General features: G+C 38.1%; 1 protein-coding gene across 6 annotated transcripts in view; it reads left to right on the top strand.

The window, feature by feature from the left end:
• The window catches only part of ADGRG6 (adhesion G protein-coupled receptor G6), a 109135-nt gene that overhangs the window by 32511 nt on the left and 51450 nt on the right, over nucleotides 1-25174 (top strand). For 5 of the 6 annotated variants that reach the window (XM_032683874.1, XM_032683875.1, XM_032683873.1 and 2 more), the window contains exons 3-6: nucleotides 8705-9046; nucleotides 14060-14680; nucleotides 19860-19928; nucleotides 22944-23027. In XM_032683874.1, coding sequence (XP_032539765.1) covers nucleotides 8705-9046; nucleotides 14060-14680; nucleotides 19860-19928; nucleotides 22944-23027 — 1116 coding nt within the window. The remainder of the gene's footprint in view (nucleotides 1-8704; nucleotides 9047-14059; nucleotides 14681-19859; nucleotides 19929-22943; nucleotides 23028-25174) is intronic. The other variant, XM_032683876.1, reaches the window with a different exon arrangement.

Genomic DNA, 25174 nt, shown 5'->3' with positions numbered 1-25174 from the left:
TATTTATTTATGAAAAAATAAATAACAAAATCTCTTTCGGTGTAGGACCGTATCATACAGTTGTTTCAAGAGGAAGTGCAGACCAGCTTCTGCTATCTTGGTTTTAGTGAAAAGCTTGCTGCTGGGTTTAGTGGTAGGGAGCGACTGCCTATGTTCTTGGTAAATGCTTCCTGAGTCAGTAATTTACTATTTTCACTTCTGCTCTTCTAATCTTAACCTGATTTCAAAATTAAGCTTTGCTCTTCCTGATTTATTTGGTACATTATTGCTGTTACTGACCTCACGTGTATCCTGAAAGATAATTTTGATTATCATGTTGGAAACAGGATGTAATACCACCTGTTTCTCCCAGATTTCAGTATAATGTTGGAACATCAAAACTAGTGACAACTGCTCTGTTTGCTGCTACATAAGATACACAAGACAGAGCCTTGTCGCTGCCTCACATGACTTCTTCCCCTTCTCCACACGTGCGATGGCCAATTCTACTCAATTAAATGAAATTATGCCCAGGGCTTTTCTCTGCCTCAGAGGCCAGCTCATGCTGTGCCTCAGGTGCAAACACTTATAAAACTAGGGTAGCTGTATCCAGGCTGCATGTTGGGAATGGCCTCCAACCTGTGCTGGCTGCTCAGCTGTACCCAGGAAGGGTTTGTAGAAATGCTGTCTGGACTGGCCTAAGTAGTGCCAGAGCCTTGTTCTACAGCCATATGGGCAGTTGAGTTCCAGAGACTGGGAGTGTGTCCACAAGCAAGGTGGAACTATAATACTGTTCCTGATCAGTTGGTTAAGATTAATTTCAGACATAAGTCACAAGGTTTACAATTCCTTACAGTTATTTTACAATTCCTTATCAATTATTTTATACCTGGAGGGATTCAGAGGTCCTTTAGATGCTTGGAAAAATGTCTGTTCGCTTTCTGCGTTTTATATTCCCTGCTTTGATACTTTTCAGGTCTGAGTTCCATGGGCTGACAGTGTAACATAAGAGAAAATATTGTCTTTTATCAGTTTTCAATTTGCCACATACAATTTCATTAATTAAGTGCTTCGTTCTTGTCCTACAAAAGAGAGAAAATAATCAGTTCTAATTACATGTGATGACAAATTTAATTTGTTAATAAACTGATAAGTAATAAGGGCTAGAGCAATAGGAAGCAGGAATAATAAGTTATTTCATAAACAACAGTTACACTGTCATATAAGTCTCTATATTAGCCTGTGAGATTTTTTTTTCCTACCGTTTCTTTATTCTTAGGTGCACCAACTGGTTCAGCCGTTTAAAGCATATGTTGCAGGACATAATGCGTCAGCAAGAGATGATGTGAGGCAAGCTGATAGGACTGGCCAAGGCATAGTACTCCCTTTGTCTCCTGGATTCAGTGGCCAAATCCCAATTGTTGAATTATTTTGTGAGAACACAATCTTGTCTTTCATTGAATTATAAAAGACTCTGCCAGGGTTATGTGCTATTTCCAGTCAGGAATATGGAGGCTTTAAATTCTTGCTGGGTACAAGAAGTACTGTGAAGATGATGCAATGGGAATGATGCAGAATGAGAGTCTGGACTGAGTTTTTAATAGCGCTTAAAATAGTGGTTTCTTACCAATCAACAAAAAAAAGTCACATTTGCAAATAAAGAATAACACAGATGCAAAAGATTCTTCCTAATTACAACTTCATTGTACTTATGCTGAGCAAAATATGTTTGATTATGTGTTGCAGGAGAATAATGTAAAGTTTTGCTCATATAAAGCTTATAAAATTTTATTTTATAAATTATGCTGGTTATATTACTGATGAGTCTATGCAGGTGATTTCACAAAGAAACTTGTAATGTTTATCCTGTTAGGAATTCTACATATTAAACTTTGCACTTCCTGGTCTTGAGGTGGAAAGTAATTTGGAAAGGAAATTTAAAGTCTGGAAGGAACTATTTCATTACAGTTTGGTATAAAAGATCAACCTCTGTCTCCCCCCAAATTCAATCAGCATTATTTATTCACATGGTTACCAGCTTTCCATACTCATCGTATGTGTGTTCGAGAGCGGATCTCACTCCCTGAATGGATGTCTGCCTATGTTGGTCCAGTTATTACTTCTTTCATTAGAAAGAAAATAAAATGATCAGAAGTAGATAGGATGGCACAGTCTTTTTCCCTGCTCGGATCCGTGCAGTGCCTCCCCTGTGGTTTTCAGACGGCAATAGTTATGGAGTCATGCCCTCCCGTTTGGCCTTGAGGGGGCTGCAAGGCTGAAGACAGGGCTGTAAAGCTTCAAATACAGGACTCAAAGGCACCATTGTGCAGGAGAGGACTTTAAACAGCTGCTGAATTTTAAGTCCATGCTTAAATTCAAATCGTATCTGTGAGATTTTAGGGTTTGCTCAAGACTTCAGTGAATTTAGAGCTGTGCACACCTAGTAGAAATGCTGAAGTAGAAATTGTGCCATGTGATGGTTACAAATCAGGGGACACAGCTATGCTTCCAAACAGTAGACCTCAGCCCTGTAACATTGTATGTGTAGGGACAAACTTTTGTACACATCAGGATGAGAGTCTTACTTTCCTTCTATTTATTGCAGAGATAGTCCTTTATTTTATTTTTTAAATCTGGATGTTTAAATAGAATTAGAATTGTCTGTTTCCTTTGAGGATTACAATACATGCTAACATTGAATTATGTATGTATATGGTAATTTTTATCAGCGTACTGTAGCATAATAAAGATATTTTGGGGAGCTTAAACAGCTTCTACAATTTGGATAGCAAATATAGAAGCAAAAGTAAACCTGTCACATCTCCTCATTTGCACTTTCTCAGACTGAACTCAAAAAGTGTGGGTTGCACAGAGAGCAAGAGTACATGGTTTGTTCTGCAGAGGCTCCAGAAGAGTGCTAGGCTTCATATTATGCATGAAAATTGTCTATGTCATATCTCATAACTAACTTACAAGTGAGTAAGCAGAACAGAGCATTACTTTATGTTCAGAGTGAATGATGGGACATTTCTTTGCAAATAATATGGTCACACTTTGAATATAGATATTTTTGTAGATCTACAGATCCCCTTTACATCAAAATGATTTTTAAAGTGAAGATAAGCTACTGCGGAAGCCTTGCCATGTGATAGCTGTTCTGAGTTTGGTGTTTGTGTCTCTTTGGAATAACACGGGTTTGTTTGTTCTGTAGCCATTCCAGGCCACCCACATCTTGGTGGTTTGGCCCTTCCTCTTGCTTGTCTGCAGGTGTGCCCGTTCTGACCTCATTCACCCATCTATTTGCAGTCATAAATACATCTAACCTAATGTTTGGCCATATTTGTGTTATGACATCCTTGAAATAGAAAAAAAACCCTGACAATTAATTGCTTATTCAAAGCAAATTTTTTTTCCACCTAATGTTCATCAAAATAGATTTTTTTTTTCATGCTGTTGCAGCAAATGATTGTAAAGCTTTTCTATTTTGGCCATCACCGCACACTTAAAAGTGTCTCTGTCATGTCACCTGGCTGTGCTTCTCTCCTTCTTAATTCAAATCACCATCACAAAAAAAGTGCTGCCTTTTCAAATGCATGTAAAGTGCTTAAAAGGTGTCCCATGTCAACATGAAAGCAAATTATAGTTAATTCTTTACTGCTTTTTATGCCTAAAGTGCTGGGTACTCTAGGTAAGATTTTCTGTGGTTTAGGATTGGCCTAATTCTGTCAGGCAGGGGAGATTTTGTTGTCCACTTCAATATGACTAGAGTCAGCATGAAATGTTTTGGGTTTTTTTCTGAAAATTCTATTCCAGAGCGACACAGATTTATTTTAGGATATTTTCATATGAAAATTGTATCATCTACAGAGAGAAGTAAATTTAATTTTCATGCCAAAATGAAATCCAGCAGCATTCTGTTTTATGAGGGAACCTTTTAAAGTATTAAAAAAAAATACCAGTAGTGTTAATTCAACCCACGCAGGCTATCATTGGTATCCTGTGCCACTGCCTACACGTATGTAGTCATTTATGCTTCTGTCAGGTGGAAAATGCTGCATCCCACAGCTGGAAAAAGAAAGACCCAATCCAAGGTGTCAATTAGTTTGAAAACAAACTGGATAATGCACAATTTGCAAATGCAGACTTTTTTTCCCCAGAGATGCTGTTTTCTTTTGATCCTAACCTTCACAAAATTTAGGTCTTTAGGGCTGAAATAGACAGTGTCCCAAGCTGGATTGCTTTTGCGCTCTTCTGAAAATTCTCAGCCAAACAAGACTTGTCCAGCACTTCTCCGAGCTTGGATAAGTGCACAAATGAAAGCAGGTGGAGAGGTAGAAGTCAAAACTCATGCCTGATAAAGAAGTGCAGAGCATAATAGGGTAAAAGATAGGTTTGGAGGGAAAGGATGATAATGGAGAGAAGTAGAGAAATGTGGGAAGCTAGAGGAAAATATGACATAGATTTTGGAGGCAAGTGCTGGAATGTGTTAGTCATTTAAGAAAAAATTAAAAAAAAAGAGAAGTATGAACAAATGTGATAAGGTTATATAAAGAATGTTTCCTTCCCAAATCTGCAGTTAAGTATTGTAGCTCCATGTCTGATTGTTGCTTCAGCTGCCCACAACTGGCTTATGAAAGTTGCTTTCAAATTGAGCATTTCAGTGCTTACAGGTGTCTTCATGAGTTCCAGTGGTGGAATTGTGTGCTAGGACTCTATAAAGAGTCTTATAAAGAGACAAAATCAGTAGACAGAACAAGATGGTCAATTAATTTTTTTTCACAGGGTATGAAGTTTGCATGTACGCATCTGTTGGTATGGTGCAATCTTTAATGCATCACATACTGTTTCACTTAGCCCCTTAGTTTTAGGGCAGTCTTCAGATGATTCAGACTAGTATAAGATACTTTCCCCTTTATAGAAACTGAAAGGTATATATGTAAAATTGGCAGGAGACTCATAGAAGAGAGGGGAATGTTTTCATGGTTAGGAATGTCGGCAACAACGAGAATGGGATTCTATTCCTGCCTTTACTGACAAGTTCCTATCAAAGATAGCCAAATTGCTGTGACCAAAATTTTCCATTGGCCATTAAATACTCATTTTTTGATTTTCTGCAGTGGGCCAGATTGGCAGAGTGCTCTCCCAGCTGCAGTTTCAAGTCATTGATAGTGTGCTTTGGGCATATAAAACCCTGTACAAATACCAAGTAGTTGAGAAAAATCAAGTCTCATTTCTTCTTTGAGGAACCCAAAATCTGTGGAAAGTTTTGCCATTTTTCTCCCATTATCTCCATGCCATTTCCACTATAGTTAATTCCCCTTCTGAAGTCAATTAACATTTGTGAATTGCTTTGATAACTTTGGTGAAAGCTCTAAGGTACTCCAGAAGTATTTATTCATTTCCCTTTTTAGCACAGTGTTGAAGTGTCACACTAAAAGCTTAATTATTCTTTTATTATAGGAAGTATGAGTATGATGCAGGGAAAAGAAAGTGTAATTTTGAGTTTAAAAAATGTTGAAATTAAGTGCTTGATTTCACTATCTAAAGGGGTGCTTATTTTGATTTGGGGAAGAATGGGGGGGGAAGAGAAAGGCGTTGTATAAATATATTTGTATAAAATATATTTAGAGAGTGAATTTCCTGTGGTCTACAGTGGTAAAAATTACAGGTCAGCAGATTCTGCTTATGTGGGGTTCCTGACCAGGAATATCATACCTAAATTTGTTCGCATTAAAATCAATAAATATCTTGGATTGCTTGTGGAAATATTTGTGGTGTGTATTGCAACAAGTATTCAGTCTCCGTAGTTCAGAACTGCTCTGGGCCAATGGGATTGCAAAATATCTGTCAGCTTTGGCTGACAGCCTAAGGTTGCCACAGCAGTTTTTCTCTTTAATGAGTAAAATAGGTGATGTTTATAGAAAAATAACTGTCTCATGAGAAGCTGTGCAAAAAGTTCCATTCAAAACCATTCTGTTTATATATAGTTTTGTTGTTTGTTTTCTTTTCTTTTTACTTACTACTGTGGACATTTGCATGAAAACAGGATATTTCTCCTTCAAATTGCAGTCATGGACAGAATAGCTACTATGCCAAAATGGAGCCAACCCACTTCAAAAAAAGTAAACTATTTTGCTTACCAAATCTGTTTCTTCTGTGTATGCAAAGTTTTGAGCACTTATTTTCCTACCTAAATTTAGGGGCTGGGTTTTTTTGCTGTAAAACCAACAAAACTGTATGGATGTAATGAAATGAGAATACATTACTGCAAAAATTAAATTATTTAAAAAAAATACCAGAAACAACATTTGTGTTTTAATATTTGCAGTGACAGCAGGGATAAAAGTATTTTTTCTGATGTGTGCTGACTTTTTTTTTTTTTACGCAGCCTCGAAACAATGATACATACTCAAGGGAGAGATGAATAGAAAAGATGAGTCTTGTTTTGGCTATTGACAATCAATAGAATTAATAAAGACAAGGAACATCAGTATTCTTTCTGATGGACAAATTTGACTTTTCCAGTCTCAGGTTGGATGCAATATTCTACCAGTAAGGGAACAACAGTTTTACTGACAAGTAGCATATTTTATCTGGTTCAGCAATGTTTTATAATGCCTTAAAATTACATTAGGTGTCCAAGAACAAATGAGCATACATTAACACTCATGTTCCTATATGTATTTACATCGCTGAACAGATTAGTCCCTGACTCCAAGTCCATCTGAGTGCTCAGGGAAAGCTCTCAACTGCCCATGACTGTGTCATTTGTTTCTCTGGCAGGAATGAGTAGGAGAGTGAGTGAGGCATGCTGCCAAATTCTCAGCCCCTGTGAGCTCTCATCCTAGCAATAAGGAAGGCAGGAGCTTGAATCAGTGAGCCTTCCAACGGGAGGCAGATCCGGCCAGAACTGTCTTACAGCTGCTCTGCCCTGTAAAGGCTCACTAACCCTGGACTAGCAGACTGCCTGCAGTGGCTTGTGGTATAGAGCATGCTTTTCCTGTTCTTCCTCCTCCTTTCAATCTAGGGTGGTTCTCTAAAAGCTATACCTATCTGTGCAAAATCTACTCAATGAAACCATCATATGTTTGTACAACTGCAGGATTTACAGTCATCATACTAATAAGTAAATATTCCCTCTCTGGTTAATGAATTGAACACCAGGGTTGCAGTGCAGGTTAGAATAGTCCTTTAACTGTAAAGATTTGCAAAGAAAATCAGCGTTGATAGGCTTCTCTTTATACTACACAGATGAAGTTTTCCAATGCCAGGAGCACTACTTCTTCCCAAAACTACCTGCAAATATTTCAGACAATCCTTTTTTCTCATTTGAACAAAGAAGGATCCCACTGAGCTTTTCTAATGTGACCAGCCTGCATTTGGCTCTGAGAGCCCAAATAATGAACAGTCTCTTTACCTCTTTGCGGTCATATGATTTGTGTTTTGCAAATAAAAATTATAAAAAGTGTAACAATTCTACCTGCGGATGTAAACTGCTTTTTTTGGCATGTCGCTTTACAGGGTCAGGGTCCATTTGCTTAGGCCAAACAGCATTTAAATGTGACTGAAAAATATCAGACCTCAAGTAGTGGTAAGAAACATCAAGGGGCTCTTTGGAGAAGTAAGTTGCATTTATCGCTCTTTTATAGGTGCTCCATATGTAGTTTGCACTTGACAAACTTTTTTAGTTTTTTTTAGTTTGGGCAGCTAATAATGCATATTCACACTGTCCTATTTTTTCCGTATTTGTGGTACTTGACTCAGAATTGTGGCTTGATGGAATATTAACAAAGTAATTCAGCATAAATGTGACAAATACTTTCTTAGGTTATCTGTTGGTGATATTCAGTTCCCACCTAGTTTATTCAGTAATGCTTTGGCAAATTGTTACAGATTTTAGCAGCAGGAAGTTTATGGTAGTTATATTATATATTATGCTAAGTAAATATATGATAAATGAGCAAATGTAAACGAAACAAGAAACGCAACCCTGGGGGCTAACTGGGCTTGCAGTTCTCGTGGATGAGCACAGCAGGTGAGCAAAGGAGTATGAGGAATACAATAAGAATTTCTTAAAACCTGACTGCCACAAATAAGTCAATGGAGCTGATTCAGCATGGGAAGAACACAGTAATTTACTGTTGATTCAAAAGCCAGTAGCTCACTGCTACTCTTCTGGGTGACGTGGAATGCATTAGCTGGAAATGCAGGTGATTAACCTTCAGGAACTGCCACTTCTGCTGCTCTTCAACCTGTCTCGTGCTGCTCCTTTCTGGGGACACTTCTCTGGAAACAGTGGCATGGCATAGAGCTGCTGGGATAGCCACCAGTCAGCATCAGACCAGCAGTCAAAAAATGAAATTATAGCAGTCATCTTTCTTGAAGTAGCAGTTTCAGAATTTGCCTTTCTGAATTCAAAAAGACTGCATTCGCTTTGCCTTTATCGGGCCAATATTAATGGCAAATATATCATGTTCACAAATTAATATTTAACAGTATAATTTCTATTTCTTTGCTGTAAGATTTCTTATATGAAATACTCTTTTCCTGTACTATTCCTCCAACATTTTACCCACTAGAAATGAGGCCTTTTCCTGCCTTTCTTTCTCCCATCTCTGTTTATGTTTTTCTGTATAAAAATACATTTACTTATTGTGTTGATGATTACTTGCCTTTTAAGTTACCTTTCTACCTGACCTCCAGCCTTCTCTGTTTTTATTGTCAGCTCATGGATGCTCCGACTGTAGGATTGTGCTAACTGACCCCTCTGGAGTTTTCACTTCCCCGTGCTTCCCCAGTGACTATCCCAACAGCCAAGCATGCAAGTGGATCATCCGAGCACCTCATGGATTTATCATACAGCTAACATTTATTGATTTTGACATTGAAGAAGCTCCAGGCTGCATTTATGATTCACTGACATTAGACAATGGAGAAAGCCCAATGAACCTTTGTGGCATCACTGCCAAAGGATTATCCTATAACTCTACTGGGAATGAAATGATTGTGTCATTTAAAAGTGACTTCAGTATCCAAAAGAAAGGTTTTAATGCCAGTTATGTACGAAGTAAGTAAAAACAAAGCATTTCATCCCTTTATAGATGTTAGAAGGATATGTCCTATAAGGATCAGAATGACACTTCCTAAAGGAATCAAGTCCTCCATGAGAAGGGAAAGGATGAGGGGACTGCAGGATACAGGCTACAGGGTTCTCTTGTATGTTTTTTTAACTAATTTATTTTTCTTTGAGTCAAAATTATTTTATTCTGACACATGACAGGAAATGTGTTAGAAAAACTTTTCACATGCAAAGATTTTAGGCCTAACAGTTCCTGCCTCTACCAATTTATGCTGGCAGATTTGAAAGCAGGATGCATGTCCTTCAGGTCAGCATACCTGCAGAGGACATAGAAACCTAAAGACAGCATGACAGGGAACTTAGCTGAGATAGAAACAACACCAGCCCAGACCTCTGGCCCAGTGAAATGACCAGTGGTAGGGAGGAGTTTGTGCAGAAAGTAGAACTTCTCAGAGTTTGTCCAGTCTCTGGAACGAACTTCCAGGAATGAACTGACGTTGCAAATGGCTACCTTTTGTTCTGGTTCCTTGATATTTCTTTCCCTTCCTTAGACACATAACAGTGGTTTTAAAGGTTTTAAAGAGCCTAAAACTGCAAAATACAAGACACTCCTGCTTTTTCTCCTAGAAGGGTACAAATAGCTTCTGATTGGTGTTTGTTTTCTTATTTAAAGTGTTAATTAGAAGTTGCGACGTTAAATGGAGGGCATTAGGATGATCACTGCCAGGCCCCATATGCGGCTCACTGTTCATTCCACTTCTTTAGTTTCCAATTGCATTCTCTCAGTAGACTTTCTTTTTGTAGAAGTCGCACACCTTAAACTGAACACTAGTATTGCATTGGGCATTTACATTATTGTAGCACACTTATGTTCTGCTGATTGGCTGGCTGCCTTAAAATCACGGAGCAGGGAGGCTCGGCGGTTCTGTCTTCAGTCACAAGCACATCTTCCTTTATTTAAATTTTAAAAATATTTATTGCACGTCATATATTTTAAAATAATTAAGATAGTAACTCCCAGGAATGATAAGACAAAAGTAGGCCTGATTATGACAGCAAGATTTGTGTGCAGTTCTTAAAATTAAAAAGGTAACATCACAGAGGAGCTGACAATATCTCTTTCTACTGAGGTCCTTTCATGCTGACAAAATGAATGTAGCAATAATTCTAGGAGCACTGGTTTTCTTCTGAAAGTGAAGCAAATTTTCTGAAAGGTTTCTCTATTTGAAAATAGCAACTCTTGCTGTGTTGTAAGAAGTTGTAAAATCAAGTGGATCATAAAAATTATTTGCAGTCAGATTATTCAAATGATTTATTTCTTTATTCCTCTTTAATATTTTAATGTTTAATTATCACTGTAAGGGTAAGATGACTTACAATTGGAATTTAAAGATGCAATGTTACCCTCAGCTGTGTTTAATGAGGAAGAGAGGAAAAGTCCACAGACATAGTCAGAGAGCCCTTTGTGTATATATACCTAGAGGTAATGTATTTTTATGAAAGCAAAAATATTACCTCCATGCCATGTTGGATAGTGCCTTCTGTTCATGGATAGCACCATTAAATAGTCTTGGAAATCCTTTTATTTTGAAAAAGAAGACTGTTCTCCGGTGTGAATAAAAGTATCAGAGACCTTCACCAGCGACCTGTATTTTAATGTTTCATATATATTGGTTCAGAAGGTCTGTGTTAAGGCTTTTTGTGAAGCATCTAGACTGAGGCCAATGAATTTGACTTCATTACTCCAAATGTGTAACTTTAACCTGACATCTTGATTTTGACCATGGATGCTAGGAGAGCTGGCCACATGCTTCTAGGGCAAATTAAAACTGTATTCTGCTTATTGCCCACAGCTGTGCAATTATGTTAGTTTCAGAAGGTTGTTACAGACAAAGATCATAGTGACATTTAACCTGGAAGTGGATACAGAAAATGGGTTTGGTAAAGGTATTATAATGTACCACTTTCTTTTCAAGTTATAAAAGCAAGTGGACAGTAGGACATCAGCGCACACACACATTGAAATTACAGCTCATCCTCATGGCAGATGTCAGTGAGTTTTGGAAGTAGATTGGGAATAGAACAGCTTTTCTGTGACAGCTCAGTGTTATGTAAGAACAAACAAGTTTCAAAATGAGTTTTGCAAAGTGTGTTCTGTTATCCATAGCAAGTTGGCTGCCCACACAAATATTGATTTTCTGATTGTGACCTACTGCAATACACCAACAGCAGATGGATGGGCCATATCCTCAGCTTCGGTAAACAAATGCAGCTTTGTCAGTCTTAGGGAAATGAATGTCTATTTACACCAGCTGAAGAGCTGGCGTGGTAAATAATTTTCTGGTAATAGTTAACTTTATAAGTAATAGCTCCACTGGTCAGCAAAAGTCACTCAGTTGCCAAAAGGGGAGGACAGAGAGCCAAGAGATGGCTGTTAGTACAGAAATGCTCGAGACAATGTCAAATTAGCATACAATTGAGTAGTACTGCAGTAGCTCAGATTAAAAGCACAATTCACTGAGGTAGTAACAAGACACTCTCAAACAGGCACTTGGTATGTAGACTTCTGTAGATCTCATTGAAGTTTGACACATTTCTTCCAGCATCAGTGACAGGGCAGACGAAGGCACCAGTCAAGCACTGAACCATGGTGAAAAGCCCATCAGCTGACAGGAAAGTAGTTTTCCCTGCTGGTAAAATGCAGTCTAGGGACTCCTGGCTTGCTTATGCATAAAGGGGTGTATGAGATGTGAGATAGTGAGATGCAAGTAAAGTTTTTTGTGCATTCTTCATGAGAAAATCACAATGTGTCAGAAAAACCCATGTCCATTGTAATCCAGCTGTCTTCCTAAGAGAAACAATTTAACATCATTCTGGATGTAGTATAAACACTTGGATGAATATCCCAAGAATATATATATATTCTTCCTCAAAGAATAAGCAGTTTCTCCAGTACTAACATCTGAAATTCGTCAGTGTGATGACTGAGTGTGCAACAGCAATCAGGAAAGACACCTGCATGGGATTCTGTTTTCTTCATGGGGACAAAATACTTCTCAGTTTTGCACTTTCATACAGCAAAGTTGAGGAGATTTCTTCAGTATGGGAGCAATGTCCTCTCTGTTTATTTCTCTTTCTATACTGTTTAAATTTGACCAAGTGGTCCACAACTTTCCTGACCACCCTAACACAGGCTGGATAGTGCTCATATGAATAAGCTTTCTTCTTTTCCAAGTCGTGAGTCCTTGTACTTCTTCTGGAACACTTTCCATGTTACATAAAGGAGCTTACAGTATAATTACCCCACTAAAAAAATGCCCCTGTTTTCAATGGAGAGTTGAACACATTTTCTATCTATAAAATTGTTACAACATACTTTTTCCCTTGGGAAGAAAAATAAATCTATGAAGTAAATCCAGTAACTATAAAAGCCCAGTATTTTTCTCTCTTCCCTCCCGTTCTGCAGTTGGTGGGTTGGCGGATAGTGAGCAATGCTTTATGTTCTTTTAGTATGTAATATATTGGTCAAATTATGTCCTTGTGTATATCCAAATATGGTAGTTTAGAGCTCAGCCTTTGCAAGCAGCTGTGTCTTGGTTGGCAAAAGGAACTTGCAGTACCACAGACAACACAGAATCCTTATACCCCGTACATCTGCATCTTTTCCCAAGTATGATGTGACAGTCACCCTTCCCTACTGTCTCACTCTCTCATATTAAAAAGGTTTTTATTTCATTCTGAGAAGACAAAAGTTGTAGTAATTAGTGTAAGAGTTATGACATCAATGAAAAATCCCAGAGGAGTCTAGGAATTAGCTACTGTGGGAGTTATCCTTCAGGTGCAGCAAGACACAGTTTCACTTCCAGCATATTTGCTGTGAAAATGTGTAAGAGGTAGCAAACATTTGCTGGAGATATGGTCTGACAAAGAACTGCGGAGCCAGAAGTAAAACCAGGAGCTGCTGCAATCTGATCTTGACTGCCTGTGCATGTCTGATAGCCAGAAACTTAATTCTGTGGAGAAATTTACTGGAAGAATTTTGCTACCATAAATGTACCAATAAAATTGAGCATATTGACATTTTATTTTGAAAACTAATGTTCTCCAAAATAGAGTGAGCAGAATTGTCATTAATGTACTCATGGAGAAAAAGCATATGTCATGGGATACGTCTTCTCACATTTGGTGACTGCCATTTTGTCCATGAAAGTGAGAATACTTAATAACAATTAGAGAGAGCAATTTTGCCCATGCCTAAATACCTTTACAGCAGTACATAATTTACAGGAGGACTAGACATTTCTAGACACTTGTGCAAAATCCAAAACTGCTGACCCAACTGTTAGCAAATAGAGAGCAGCTTGGATGTAAATATTCATGAACACACGATTGCAGTATTCAACCAGAAAGCTGCTGGGGACAAAATGAGAAGATGCCTAATGCTTTGCAGAAAGCCATTAGCTGAATTCAGAAGCAAAAGGCTTCAGTTTGCCAAGGAATGTAATGGCGGCTTTCTTCTATTGTGATAATTAAAAGAAGCAAGGCCTGAACTTCACTGGTGTAATATAGTCATGCAGACAAGTAATCAAAATAATATATCTTAAAAGCAAGTCATACTGTGTTTTTCAGATAACTGATTTACTCCATTGCCTCGTGCATCCTTAGTCGATGAATGAGTAGTAATTTTTATAAAGTGAGCTGAGGCAGAATTGGAAATTAGTAAGTAATATGTCCTAATATTGCTCTTAATGCAACCTAGGGGGTTGTTAGCTGTTACAGAGCATTTTCTGTGCCATTGAAAGGATCTCTGCATATTTTCAGCAGAGTGCACTCCTAAGTCTAATTCCCCTTGTTGTATGCTATTGATATATTACAGTGATAAATACTACCTAATGAATGTTTGATTTAATGAATCTTACTTTGAACCCCGCTGCCAGTCTGCCTGTATTTCTATATGATGAAATTTTTTTTGTTAATTTACTCATCTGCTCTTGTTTCTAGTTGCTGTGTCTCTGAGGAATCAGAAAGTCATCATTCCCCAGGTTCCCGACATAGATGCTGTGTCTGTGGCAGAGACTGTCTCAGTGCCAGATCTTAGCCAGTTTACCCTGTGCTTCGAAGCAACCAAAGGCAACAGTGATGACAACGACGACTGGAAGGTTTTCTCCTACACTAATGCATTGTCAACAGAATTCTTCAGCTTCGGAAAGACCACAAAAGGCCATTTTCTGTCCATCTCAGGCACACAGTGCATCCTTGAGAATGCATTGCCCCGAAATGCAGAGTTTTTCACAGGAACCTTTCAACAGCTCTGTGTTGTATGGGACAGCTTCTCAGAGACTATAGGTATATATGCCAAAAGCACCTATCATATAGTGTATTGTCCAGGTATCTTTGACAAAGTTATCCCTGGAAATGGGAGGCTGGTGCTGGGCTCTAACAGCAATGAAATGAGCTCTCTAAATGGAGACATTTACAACTTCCGCCTCTGGAATTTCACCATGAATGCACAAACACTGGCCAACCTCAGCTGCGATGTGAAAGGAAACATTGTAGACTGGGAAAATGAATTCTGGAGTATTCCAACTTCAGCACTGAAAGCAGAAAACAATTTGAGTTGTGGTGAGTATGCCTTGCCAAGACTTTTTTGCTTATTTTCCCCCCACACTTCTGTATTGTGCTGAACATATCATATACCAAGATGGAAAAAGATGAGAGTGTTCCTGTGAAAGTAAAATAGCTAGGTCTTACCTTTCTTAGACTTTAGCTCAACTCTTACCATACACAGAGGCTTTGAAAAGTATAGAGTTGATTCCTTAAAGGGAAAGAACAAGTCCCCTAAGTATATTGAGTTGCTATTTGAAATGATCTGCAGATCAAAGTTTTTCCCAAACACTCCTTATTGGCTCATACAAAAGGGGGATAACTGCAACTACCTCCTAGCCCCAAGTAAGATTACAGTGGTCTCTGGAGAAAAAAAAAATAAAGTATGTTAACTAACTAATTACTAAATATTTTTGTACCTGCCCTTTCACCCTTTGATTAGCCAGGGGAGCACTTGGTAGCCTTCTGCTGAGTGTACAAAGCCAGCAAAATCAGTGACAAAATGACAATTCATATGAGACAGGAAAGTAGGAGAAAATATTAAATTAGAGGAGGCAGACAGGAAGGAAGAATTTTAGATCAAAATCATCAGATTTTGTCTCCCTGATGATATATTATCAGTCCTTCTTTTAACTGGTAATTACTGAAGGTCTTTTTTCCTGTAGATTACTCTAGAAGATAAATTTCAATACATTGTCCAACCTGTTCTCATTTCATGGCTCAGACACTTGATTCTCACAAGTGTCCAGATGTATTTTTTGTACATGTCTATATTTTTACAGCTGGTTGACAGTTTTCTACTGAAATGAAAAAAAAATCAAAGCTGAAAACTCTTTGTCACTTTAGAAGAATAATAATAAAGCCCAATAAGTAATAAATAATTTAATAATAATAATAATTTTTAAAGAATGTTTTGCTTAATAGCTTTGGAAATATTTAGATAATTATAAAATGCACAGTGGAAAATCTGAACCATGGCCAGGAACAGCCTATACACATACGTATGATGCTTGTAAAATCAGCTGCTGTCAAACTCCATGTCCACACAGTTTGAGCTCTCCAATAATAATGAATGAATACATGTTGATAAAAACAAAAGCAAAAAAATCAAAGTAAATGGTTACAGATATTGCTTCTTTCTAAACCATGTGGGGTCTCTTCACATCTAATGTCCTCTCCAATTTTGCCTTCTTGCTCCTCTGACACCTTATTACTTACTGGTTTAAACACAGTTTAAGTAGTGTCAATATAAACATCTCCTGACAAAGCATCTGTCAGCACTAAGAGAGTCATTAGTTTAGAACAGAAGCTGGCACCATTAAGACGTGCTAGTTTCTGTATCTAATAGTTTATAAGGGATTAAGGTGGCTAAAAAAGCTATCTTGCTTGCTTTATTGTACTCAAATCAAAGTGTGAGACACAATCACAGCTAGACCCATTGAGACAGATCTCAGCGTGCCTCTGCTAAAAAAGGTTAAGCAACACTTCTATAAAACCACAAACAACTGGATACTTTCACCTTTCTACCAGAACAAAGAAAAGACTGATCTGACTATGGCTGATAAAGGTGTTCTGGACAAGAAAGTTGTTTCTATTTCATCAGTATGAACTGATCTCATAGCGAATAACTTTCCAAAAAATCTTACTCTTCTTACACTCTTATACCATGATGACTACCATAACACTTACCAAACAACCTACCAAGACCTCTTTAAAAGCTGCAGTCTCATTTAATTTTCACTGAAGTAGAGGTCTTGTTCTTCTTTCTGTTAAAGACTGTACAATCCTGTAACACAAATGTAGTATCACAGCTGTGGTCATAGAAACAGTAAACTTACTTTCAGTGCACAGCTTTATTCCTTGGGATATCAGTGTCCAGCAGAGCACTGTTTTAGAAAAAGTATATTAGTGTTCCTACTTTAGGCCCAGGAGTCTATACAAGTCACTTAAAATGTATCTACGTATAAGCATTGTTATTTCCTCTAAATCAACCTATGAGAAAACTAACTCATTAGTCAGTGCTTTTCTTTCTTAGATGTTAAATCACCCTCTTTGATAAAGGCTTTCCTGAACCAGAGTATTTCCTGAGAGAAAATACTGGGTGCAATACCATTTCAAAGATGATTACTAATCCCAGTGATTAAATTGTTAGAATTTTCTTCCCTTCCTCTCCTTGAGTAAAAGCCTTCTTTGTAAAACCATCCTTCAACAGGAGAGTTGATGAGTCAGACTATCAACCATGAATAAACCACTGACATTGGAGAGCTGACTCTGATTAGGCTTCATTTAACAGCAATGGAAGGATTTATGCAGAAAAGAGGTTTTCACGCAGCTCCAATAATGCTTCACCAGGAAGCAGCATGTCACTTTAAAAAAAAGCAAGCCAAGCATTTAGCCGTGATCTCAACATATCTGTACCTGAACAGTGCTTATGTTTATCAAGGGGTATTATTTTCAGGGTTTTTCGGACAAAACTTTTAGAAGTAGGTTTGTGGAGCTTGAAAACACTGGCAGATTGTTTCAGATAACCTTTTCCTAGTTTTACCTTTTACTAGTTTATTCCCTAGACTAATGTTTTCACAGCTGTGCAGTCATGGTGGGGTGCTTGTGTAGGACTTGACAGAATTCTGTTTTTATTGCCATACCTTTGCACAGATTGCATTTAAAGGTATACATACACAGCCTGGGTATCTGGACTAATTTTAAAACAAGTAGCCTAGGTAATGATAGCACTTTATTGCTACTGAACACTGGTTCAGAGTTCAGTGCAGGCAAATTGAGGAGTGTTTAAACAACTTTTGTTTCTGATTTTGAAGTCTGAATTGGCCACACCTATAACAGGATATGACCTACTCAGTTTAAGGATAATGTGACAGCATGTGTCTCCATGCCTGCAAATACATTTGTTTTATATGCATTGTATATGAGTCCTTCATTCCCAAAGGCCAAAGGAATTCTTAATTTCACTGTCAGATTTAACTCAGTGTGGGATGTTTCTGCCTTAGGCAGCTGGACAATTTTTCAGGCAGAGATAATTGCCCTCAGTACTGTTTATGAACAGTGGAATCAAAAAGGCTATTCCACAGGTCAGTGCATCTCATACTGGAGAAGATGTCTCAGTGAAGTCAGAAGTTTTTTTGCTGTAGGAGTACTTGTTCCTCTCCACTGACTATGAAGAAAGTCTGTTACGACAAGCAGATATGGATGTCTGAGTCTTAGACATTTGGAGTGAGGTGTATCACACAATTGCTTGTAATACAAGTCCATGGGGTCATAAGTCCTGTTGGCAAACCTGCTTCAGTGTGGGCTTCTGTCTCCAGAAGGGGGTCCACAGATCCCACCGGGAGACTTCTCTAGCTTGGGCTTCCCGTGGGGTCATAGCCTCCTTCAGGAATCCACCTGCTCCAGCGTGGGGTCCTCCATGGTCTGCGGGTGGATATCTGTTCCACTGTGGACCTCCATGGGCTGCAGGGAGACAGCCTGCCTCACCATGGGCTGCACCATGGGCCGTAGGGGAATCTCTGGTCAAGCACCTGGAGCACCTCCTCCGGCTCCTTTTTAACTGACCTTGGTGTCTGCGGGGTTTTGCTCTCACATATTCTCACTCCTCTCTTGGCTGCATTGCTGTTGTCCTGTAACTTTCCCCCTTCTTAAAATCTGTTATCCCAGAGGCACTACCACTGTTGCTGATGGACTCGGCCTTGGCCGGTGGCAGATCCATTTTTGGAACTGAGTGACATTGTCTCCATTGGACATGGGGGAGGCTTCTTGCAGCTTCTCACAGAACCACTCTTGTAGCCCCGCTGCTGCGAAACCCTTGCCATGCAAACTCAGTACAGTCTTCTGACTTAAATGTTTTGTAAAGTTGGATTGGATTTTTTTTAGTTTCACCAAATAAAATCACAGTCTTGTTTTAAATACTAAAGAAAATATGAATGCCTGCAGATTTTCCAGCCAACTCTCTGGTCATCGTTCCATGATACAGAACAGGGATTAAACTTAGAGTAGGTTTTGATATTGACTGTTTAATATTAGCATATTTATTTTGGGGGGAAAAAGAAAGCTCATGCAGGATGTAGTACATTCACTTAGAACATCCTTTCTGGAGTTCATAAGAAGTATACCAAGGGAGTGAATTTACCTCTATCTCTTAATTTGTTAAAAAAAAATTGCTGAGCTATAATACTTGTTGAGGATCATATTTTTAATTCTACCTTATATTTGTCCGCAATACAGATAGTGGTATCTGCGGCATCATACGATGTCTGTGTCAAGGGTCCATGCTTCATTTGTTCTTGCATCACAGGAAATACTTTCTTAGCTATCTTTACAAGCTGCTGGATGGTGGCTGTTGAATTTTATGGAAGGACACAACCTCATTGAGTCAATATGATTCTGAGGTGGTAAAGCAAAAGCCAAAAGGGCAGCACTCTTAGTAGGTTCACATTTTGCCAGTGCTCTATGGTCCCATTATTTTCAACACAATGTGCAAAGGCAGCTCTGTCTGCAGCTGAACTTCTGGGATACACAAAGTGCAACTAATTCAGTTGCACCGTTTCTTTTTCTGTAGCCATTCTTACATGCCCTGTTTTTGCCTCCAGATCATCGAAGTGTATGCTTGTTGTAATGGACAATTCTGTAGAGATACAGACTTATAACATTATTTGTTTATAAATCATGCATACCAGAATATTAATCACACCCACGCCCTGGGCAGAGAAACAAGTTTAATTACCTTTTATCTGGTTGGTGTCTGTCACAGGGAGATTACTCAGAATTGTGTGGTGGGTAACCTGTGCTACAGCAGCAGAGTGTAGTTGCTGCTCCAAGGCAGGGGTTATTACTCACAAAGATTGCATAAATCCTATGGCCATACTGAACCTTTGCTTAAACTCATTTCATACAGTACATGCAAGCTGCATTCCTTTAATGTGATGTTATTTAGTGAAAGCTAAGAAAACCATGGGAGGATACACAAGTGACTGTAACTTGCAAGTCAGCGGGGTTTTCAAGGATCCTGCAGGGGAAACAGAAAATGAAAACACATTAAGTCTTATTGGCAAATGGCAGTGTCAGTTTTACCACTGAGAGAAATTAGGAAGGGGACTGCACTGAATGATATAATATGTTTTCAGACATGACAGCTTTATGCCCAGTAGTCAACCCTTTCTAAATTATTCGCTTTCTTCTTTTAAAGGCTCATATCTAATTCCCTCTTCTTCAATTGAACCAACCAGTTGTGCAAACCTAGGAAGCCTTTGCCAAGGTAAGAAGCCCAGGTCCTTTTCACAGTTTCATCTTTGGGAAATCCTGAGATTTTTTATTCCATTTCTTTTTTATTATTGTTTCTAAAAGGGTGAGTGGCAATAAAAAATTGCAAGGAAAGGAATTCTTTGGTCTCATCAAGTGTGTGGGTGTCCTGTATGTACAATATGTGGAAAAAATGTGATCGCTCCCATGATAATACATTTTGCAAATAGTCTCCATTATATCAAAACTGCATTAATTGATTGTTTTCATTTCTTTCTTCCCCTCTTTTCTTCCTGCACATTTTGACAGTAAAATATTAACCAGTATAAGAAGTGCGTACATCTGTAAATAAAAGATGAGCAGATGGAAATAAAGGAAGTGGCTCTTGTTCAGAGTTTTTTTCAATAAGCTATTTTGAGACTAGATACATTGAGATTAGCAGGCAAAAAAATCAACATTAAACAGCAAAATCCAGTAGCTATTAGTTAATGCAACACATGCTACAGCACTTAGTGAGGGTTTAATGGTGTAAAAATCACCACATATAAGAATGCGTTAGATGTCTTTAAAGATCAGCTCAGTTGAATGCAAGGAATTGGTGAACCCTGAAGATTTCCATGTCATGTGAATCAGTGGACATGCAAGGATGGTTAATTTGTTCTGTTCTCCTTAGATGCTGAAGTTCCGTAAAAAGTGCTTTACATGAACAACATCAATGCATTTCCACAACACCTTCATGAACACAAACCTGATAACGTGTTGGCCTTTTATGTTAGACTTTAATCACAGCAGCAACTGCACCAAAAATGTCTAGCTCTGTAACCCTTTTCTGGACAAATGGTGGAAGAAGGAGACAGGAGAGAATAAAATATAAGAGGGGAAGAGGAAGTCTGAGAACTCTTTCAAAACCAATATTACAAGTAAATCAGATTAGGTCAATTATAAAAGGGAAAATGTACTCTTCTTGGAAAGCCAGTAGGGGATCTGTGTCAGTCTTTAGTTTACTTTTCCCAGATTTTCCTGAGGTAAATTTGGTTCAGGTTCTTGGAGCATAGTGTACTGGTCTCCACAGGGAAAGTGAAATACTGTTAATGTTCATAATCAGATTCAAACAGTAATTTTCAGGTGTCATATTCACAAAGCACAGTGTGATGTAAATACTATCACTCAAATACCTTGGTAAATGAGGCATCCACAATTATTCAGTATTAGTCTTTTTATATGTAAAGAGTAATACAGCCATCATATAAATAACTTTGTATATTCTCTTGGAAGAACTCTGAGTGTTTTCCTATATGAAAGTGGCGCAGGATGAAAAGAAGAGACTATCATTACGTCAGCTAATATGGCTGCAGAAATGGGCACACTTTCATCAAAACAAACCTGCTTTTCTAAAAACCTTATCCGTTTTTCCAGCTTTATTAACTTGTCTAGTTGAAGATATTGCCTTTCAAACTTGCCTCTCTTAACTTCCTAGGCCATCATATATTCAATAAAGACTGAGTATTTTCACTTTGCTTCTCTAAAAAGTGTTTGGTAAAGTGTCCCTTGTGTTCAGTTCATCACTTTGGAATAAGATGCCATATCAGATTTACCCCGTTCAGCACCATCATCATTATTGTAATAATCATGGAAATCATAAAAGGATGTCTGTCTATTTCTGTCGACACTGCAGACTTTCTCTAAACTGAGAGGCAAGTTTGGATTCCTTTTTTGTTTGTTTGTTGTATGCTGTGCAATAACACCAGGCAAAAAGTTTGTGGATGCCAGATCAGCTACAGTCTGATGAAAGCTGTTTTCTCCGTTATGCTTAGTAAATATTTTCATTCATTAAAAGATGCCTGCTTTGACAGCATTGACTGGAAGATACAATCTATTAGAGGCCTTATAACTTGTTTCTCAGACAATATAGCTCTGAGGTTTCATGAGAGAAGAGCTTTTTTTAGGTGTCACTTTATATGCTCACTTTCCCAGTTATAACCTGTTTGCTCCAGCGTGCAACTTCTTCTCTTTCCCTAATTGTCTTGTCTCACTGAAACCTTAACACGAACCTACTCCCTAAGTTGTGACTTGAATTTATGACTTTCAGACTCAGAAGGTTAGTTAAATCCACATAACAAAACATTAAAAATGCAATTTTTTGTCCAAAATACGATTGTTTAACCTTTATGCATTGTTTCTTGGTCAAAGTCGTCCAAAGCCATGTAACATTTGGGATTTTACCATACCAACCTTCAGATTTTAACTGAGAGTTTTCAGGAGAAAAGTAAATGTGTCAGTGAGTGGATCTGCATTCCCTGGGAATTACTGGACAAAATTAAATTATTTCCCAAATAATTATTTGAAAATTGATTGGCATAATCTTTGAATTCCTCTAGCACATATACCCACCCAGTCTACTGTGGGGAAAAATTGCAGATTTTGACTCCTTCCTCTAATTTTGGAAAGTGTCCAGATGGTTTCCAGAATTGTTTGGAGTGACTCCTATTGGTATCAGTGAGAACAGTACAGCTGAGCTCCTACGTCAAGCTTTCAAAATATATATTCCTCTTCACCTATTCCAAGTCTGATTTCAGTTCTCTTTATTATTTGGAACTCGGTGGAGTTAATTAGATGGATGTTTTAGTTTCTCATTTGTTTGTCATATTCAGTCTTTGAGTAGGGACAGTGATTCTTTTCACAGGCAATAAGTGCATCTTCAAACTTATTTTCTGGTCTTTGCACAGCTGTTTCAATCTAAAGCTCTCATAAGAGGATTTTGAGTTTATGAAAGCGGTATAGGACTGATCTTGCAAACTTTACACTGGCAAAACTCCCAGTGAAGTCAGTGCAAGTGAAGATTGCAGGCCTGGGGCCTCAGTTCATATCTATTCATCACTTTGTGCAGAAAAAATAATATGTTTATTTAACATTTATGGCATTGTGTGTAGATGGTTTCATTTTACATGGTCATGCATTGTTCCCATTTTGTCTTACCTTATTAACATTCATATTTCATTCAAGTTCACCTCTTTCTCATCTTTATTACCAGCTACTGTAAATGCTACTACTCCTACACCACCCACTGTCACCACTAACATGCCTGATACTAATAGAAAAGATAAGCCAAACAATGGTAAGAAATCCTGTGTTACATTTTTCTTGTACTGTGTGTAAAGCAAATTTGTTGTATTTTAAGGTGTGTTTTTCCGACTATCGTAATGTCAAGGGTCATGTCTCAATTCTGATCTCATTTATGCTGAAATAAATCAGGACTAACTTCACTGGACCATGTCAGAATGGTGCAAATGAGAACAGAATCAAACTCAGTGTTTATTTGTATCATGTTTACCTGGCTCTTCTATGAAAGAGGTTAACTTTGTGTCACCCGTTGTATTTACCCATGCAAAGAACTAAGGAAGGGAGAGGGATTTTTGAAAAGGGTCCGAAAAGAACTGTGCTGTTGAAATGTTTCAAGGCTGCAGATTGTGTGGCTCCTGCTTGTGCAGCCAGGGTGGTAGTATGCTTGGATTGTCTGTTCCTCACTAGTCAGGCGCAGGAGCCAAGTGGAACCATTCCTATGGAGCAAAGCCACTTCCACTGAGTCAACAGGAATCTTTCCACTGACTTCAAGAAGAACTGGATCAGACTTTACTAGGGAAAATGTTGACAGTATCACATATCGTTTACTTTTCATTTAGAAAGATTAAGGGAAAAAATAAGGTAGTAAATGAACCTATTATTAGCACAGGATTAAAGCCAGGATTTCTTTTGAGGTTTTCTCAAATTCTATGATATCACTGTCTCCTAAAGACTGAGCATCATTTTGTGAGGTGCTGCTAAAATATTTATTCATTTGTTAAAGATGGTTGTTAAATGTTATTACCAACTCAGAGATAGACTTCTGCAATTTTCATCTGAGGCTTAAAGATTTATTTTTTTTAAAGATTTATTTTTTCAGTGTGCTCCACAGAAATAAATTAGGATCTGGGTGGTTTTTGTCATTTGGTTTTTAGCTTGTTTGTTTGGTTTGGTTTCTTTTTTTACCCAATGCATCGGTTGTTACTGTAGAATTTAAAACTCTTGAAGTATTTTTTCTTTTGGCAGATCATTTATTGTACGTTGGCAATCAGGCAATGCAGTACACAATGTGAAAGAATTTATCTGAATCCAGACTCTTTGGATTTAGTAAGCTGTAAAAGTGAGAAGAAAATATTGAAAATTTCTTGCAAGTTGTGTTTGTTTCCTTTTTGTGGATCCACTCACTCTGTGTTCACCATGAGCAGTTACTCTGATTTTTTTAATGATAGAAGGAATCAAATCTTATTAATGTTAATATGAATAAAAATTGGACAATTAAGTCCTTTCTGTGGCTTTGAAACACCCAGGGCAAAGTAGAAAGACTAAAAAAAAAGCCAAATTCACTTATGGCAGAAGCAAATTGAACTTTCACTCAGCTAACTGGCGTCGTTCTCCACTCTTGGTAAGTTGATTTTTAAACCAAGAGCAGACAGCTAAGAACATACACATTACATATATTTTCTTTAATCCATTAACTGTGTGGCTTACTGCACACAGACTTGCCAGAATTCAGCCTTCCTGCTACACTTATCTTCAGAATGAAGAGAAATTCACCTGAATTCTCCCATTCACAACCACGGTGGCAGCAAGAGTCTAAGATAGAAGGGGTCAAAATTATAGGAGTTGTCTCAATCCCAATTACTTGGCCAGTGAAACAAAGGCCTCTGCGTTTCAGTAAAAACTCAGCAGATGAGAACCCAGAGAGAAAAAATCCATACAACTTGTTTCTTCCAACTATGTCTACATCAGCTGCTTCTGAGACACACAGTGAAATTTTGGCTGCTTTTACAGAAAAAATCAACCTAGACAATACTGTGATGGAACAGTTGCCAAATGAAAATATTTTGAATTATTCTAGAAGTGCACTTCATGGCACTTCTTATGCAGTAGATGCAGTTACAGAGCCTTCTGTGAATGCAGCAGTTCCTCTTCTTCACAGCAGAAGTCCTAATGCAGAGCTAGCATGGACTTTGGCAAATGGACTAGATCACTCTGACTCTGAGCCAGCGTTCTGCTCTCCTGTTAGCAGCAGCAGCAGCAGCACTGCTTACAAACACAAAAAAGAAACTGTTTAGATTTCATCCTCTAACAGCAACACAACCAATTTCATGTGTGTCTTGGAGCCTGTGAACTGGTGGAATGAGACTGTATTTCATCATTACATCACCTCTGACATTCAAGAAGACAGACATCATTCTCCTT

The sequence above is a fragment of the Chiroxiphia lanceolata genome, chromosome 3, assembly GCF_009829145.1.
Source record: "Chiroxiphia lanceolata isolate bChiLan1 chromosome 3, bChiLan1.pri, whole genome shotgun sequence".
NCBI lineage: Eukaryota > Metazoa > Chordata > Aves > Passeriformes > Pipridae > Chiroxiphia > Chiroxiphia lanceolata.
The sequence above is the reverse complement of the archived record's forward strand: the minus strand, read 5'-3'. Positions and strand labels throughout refer to the sequence as shown.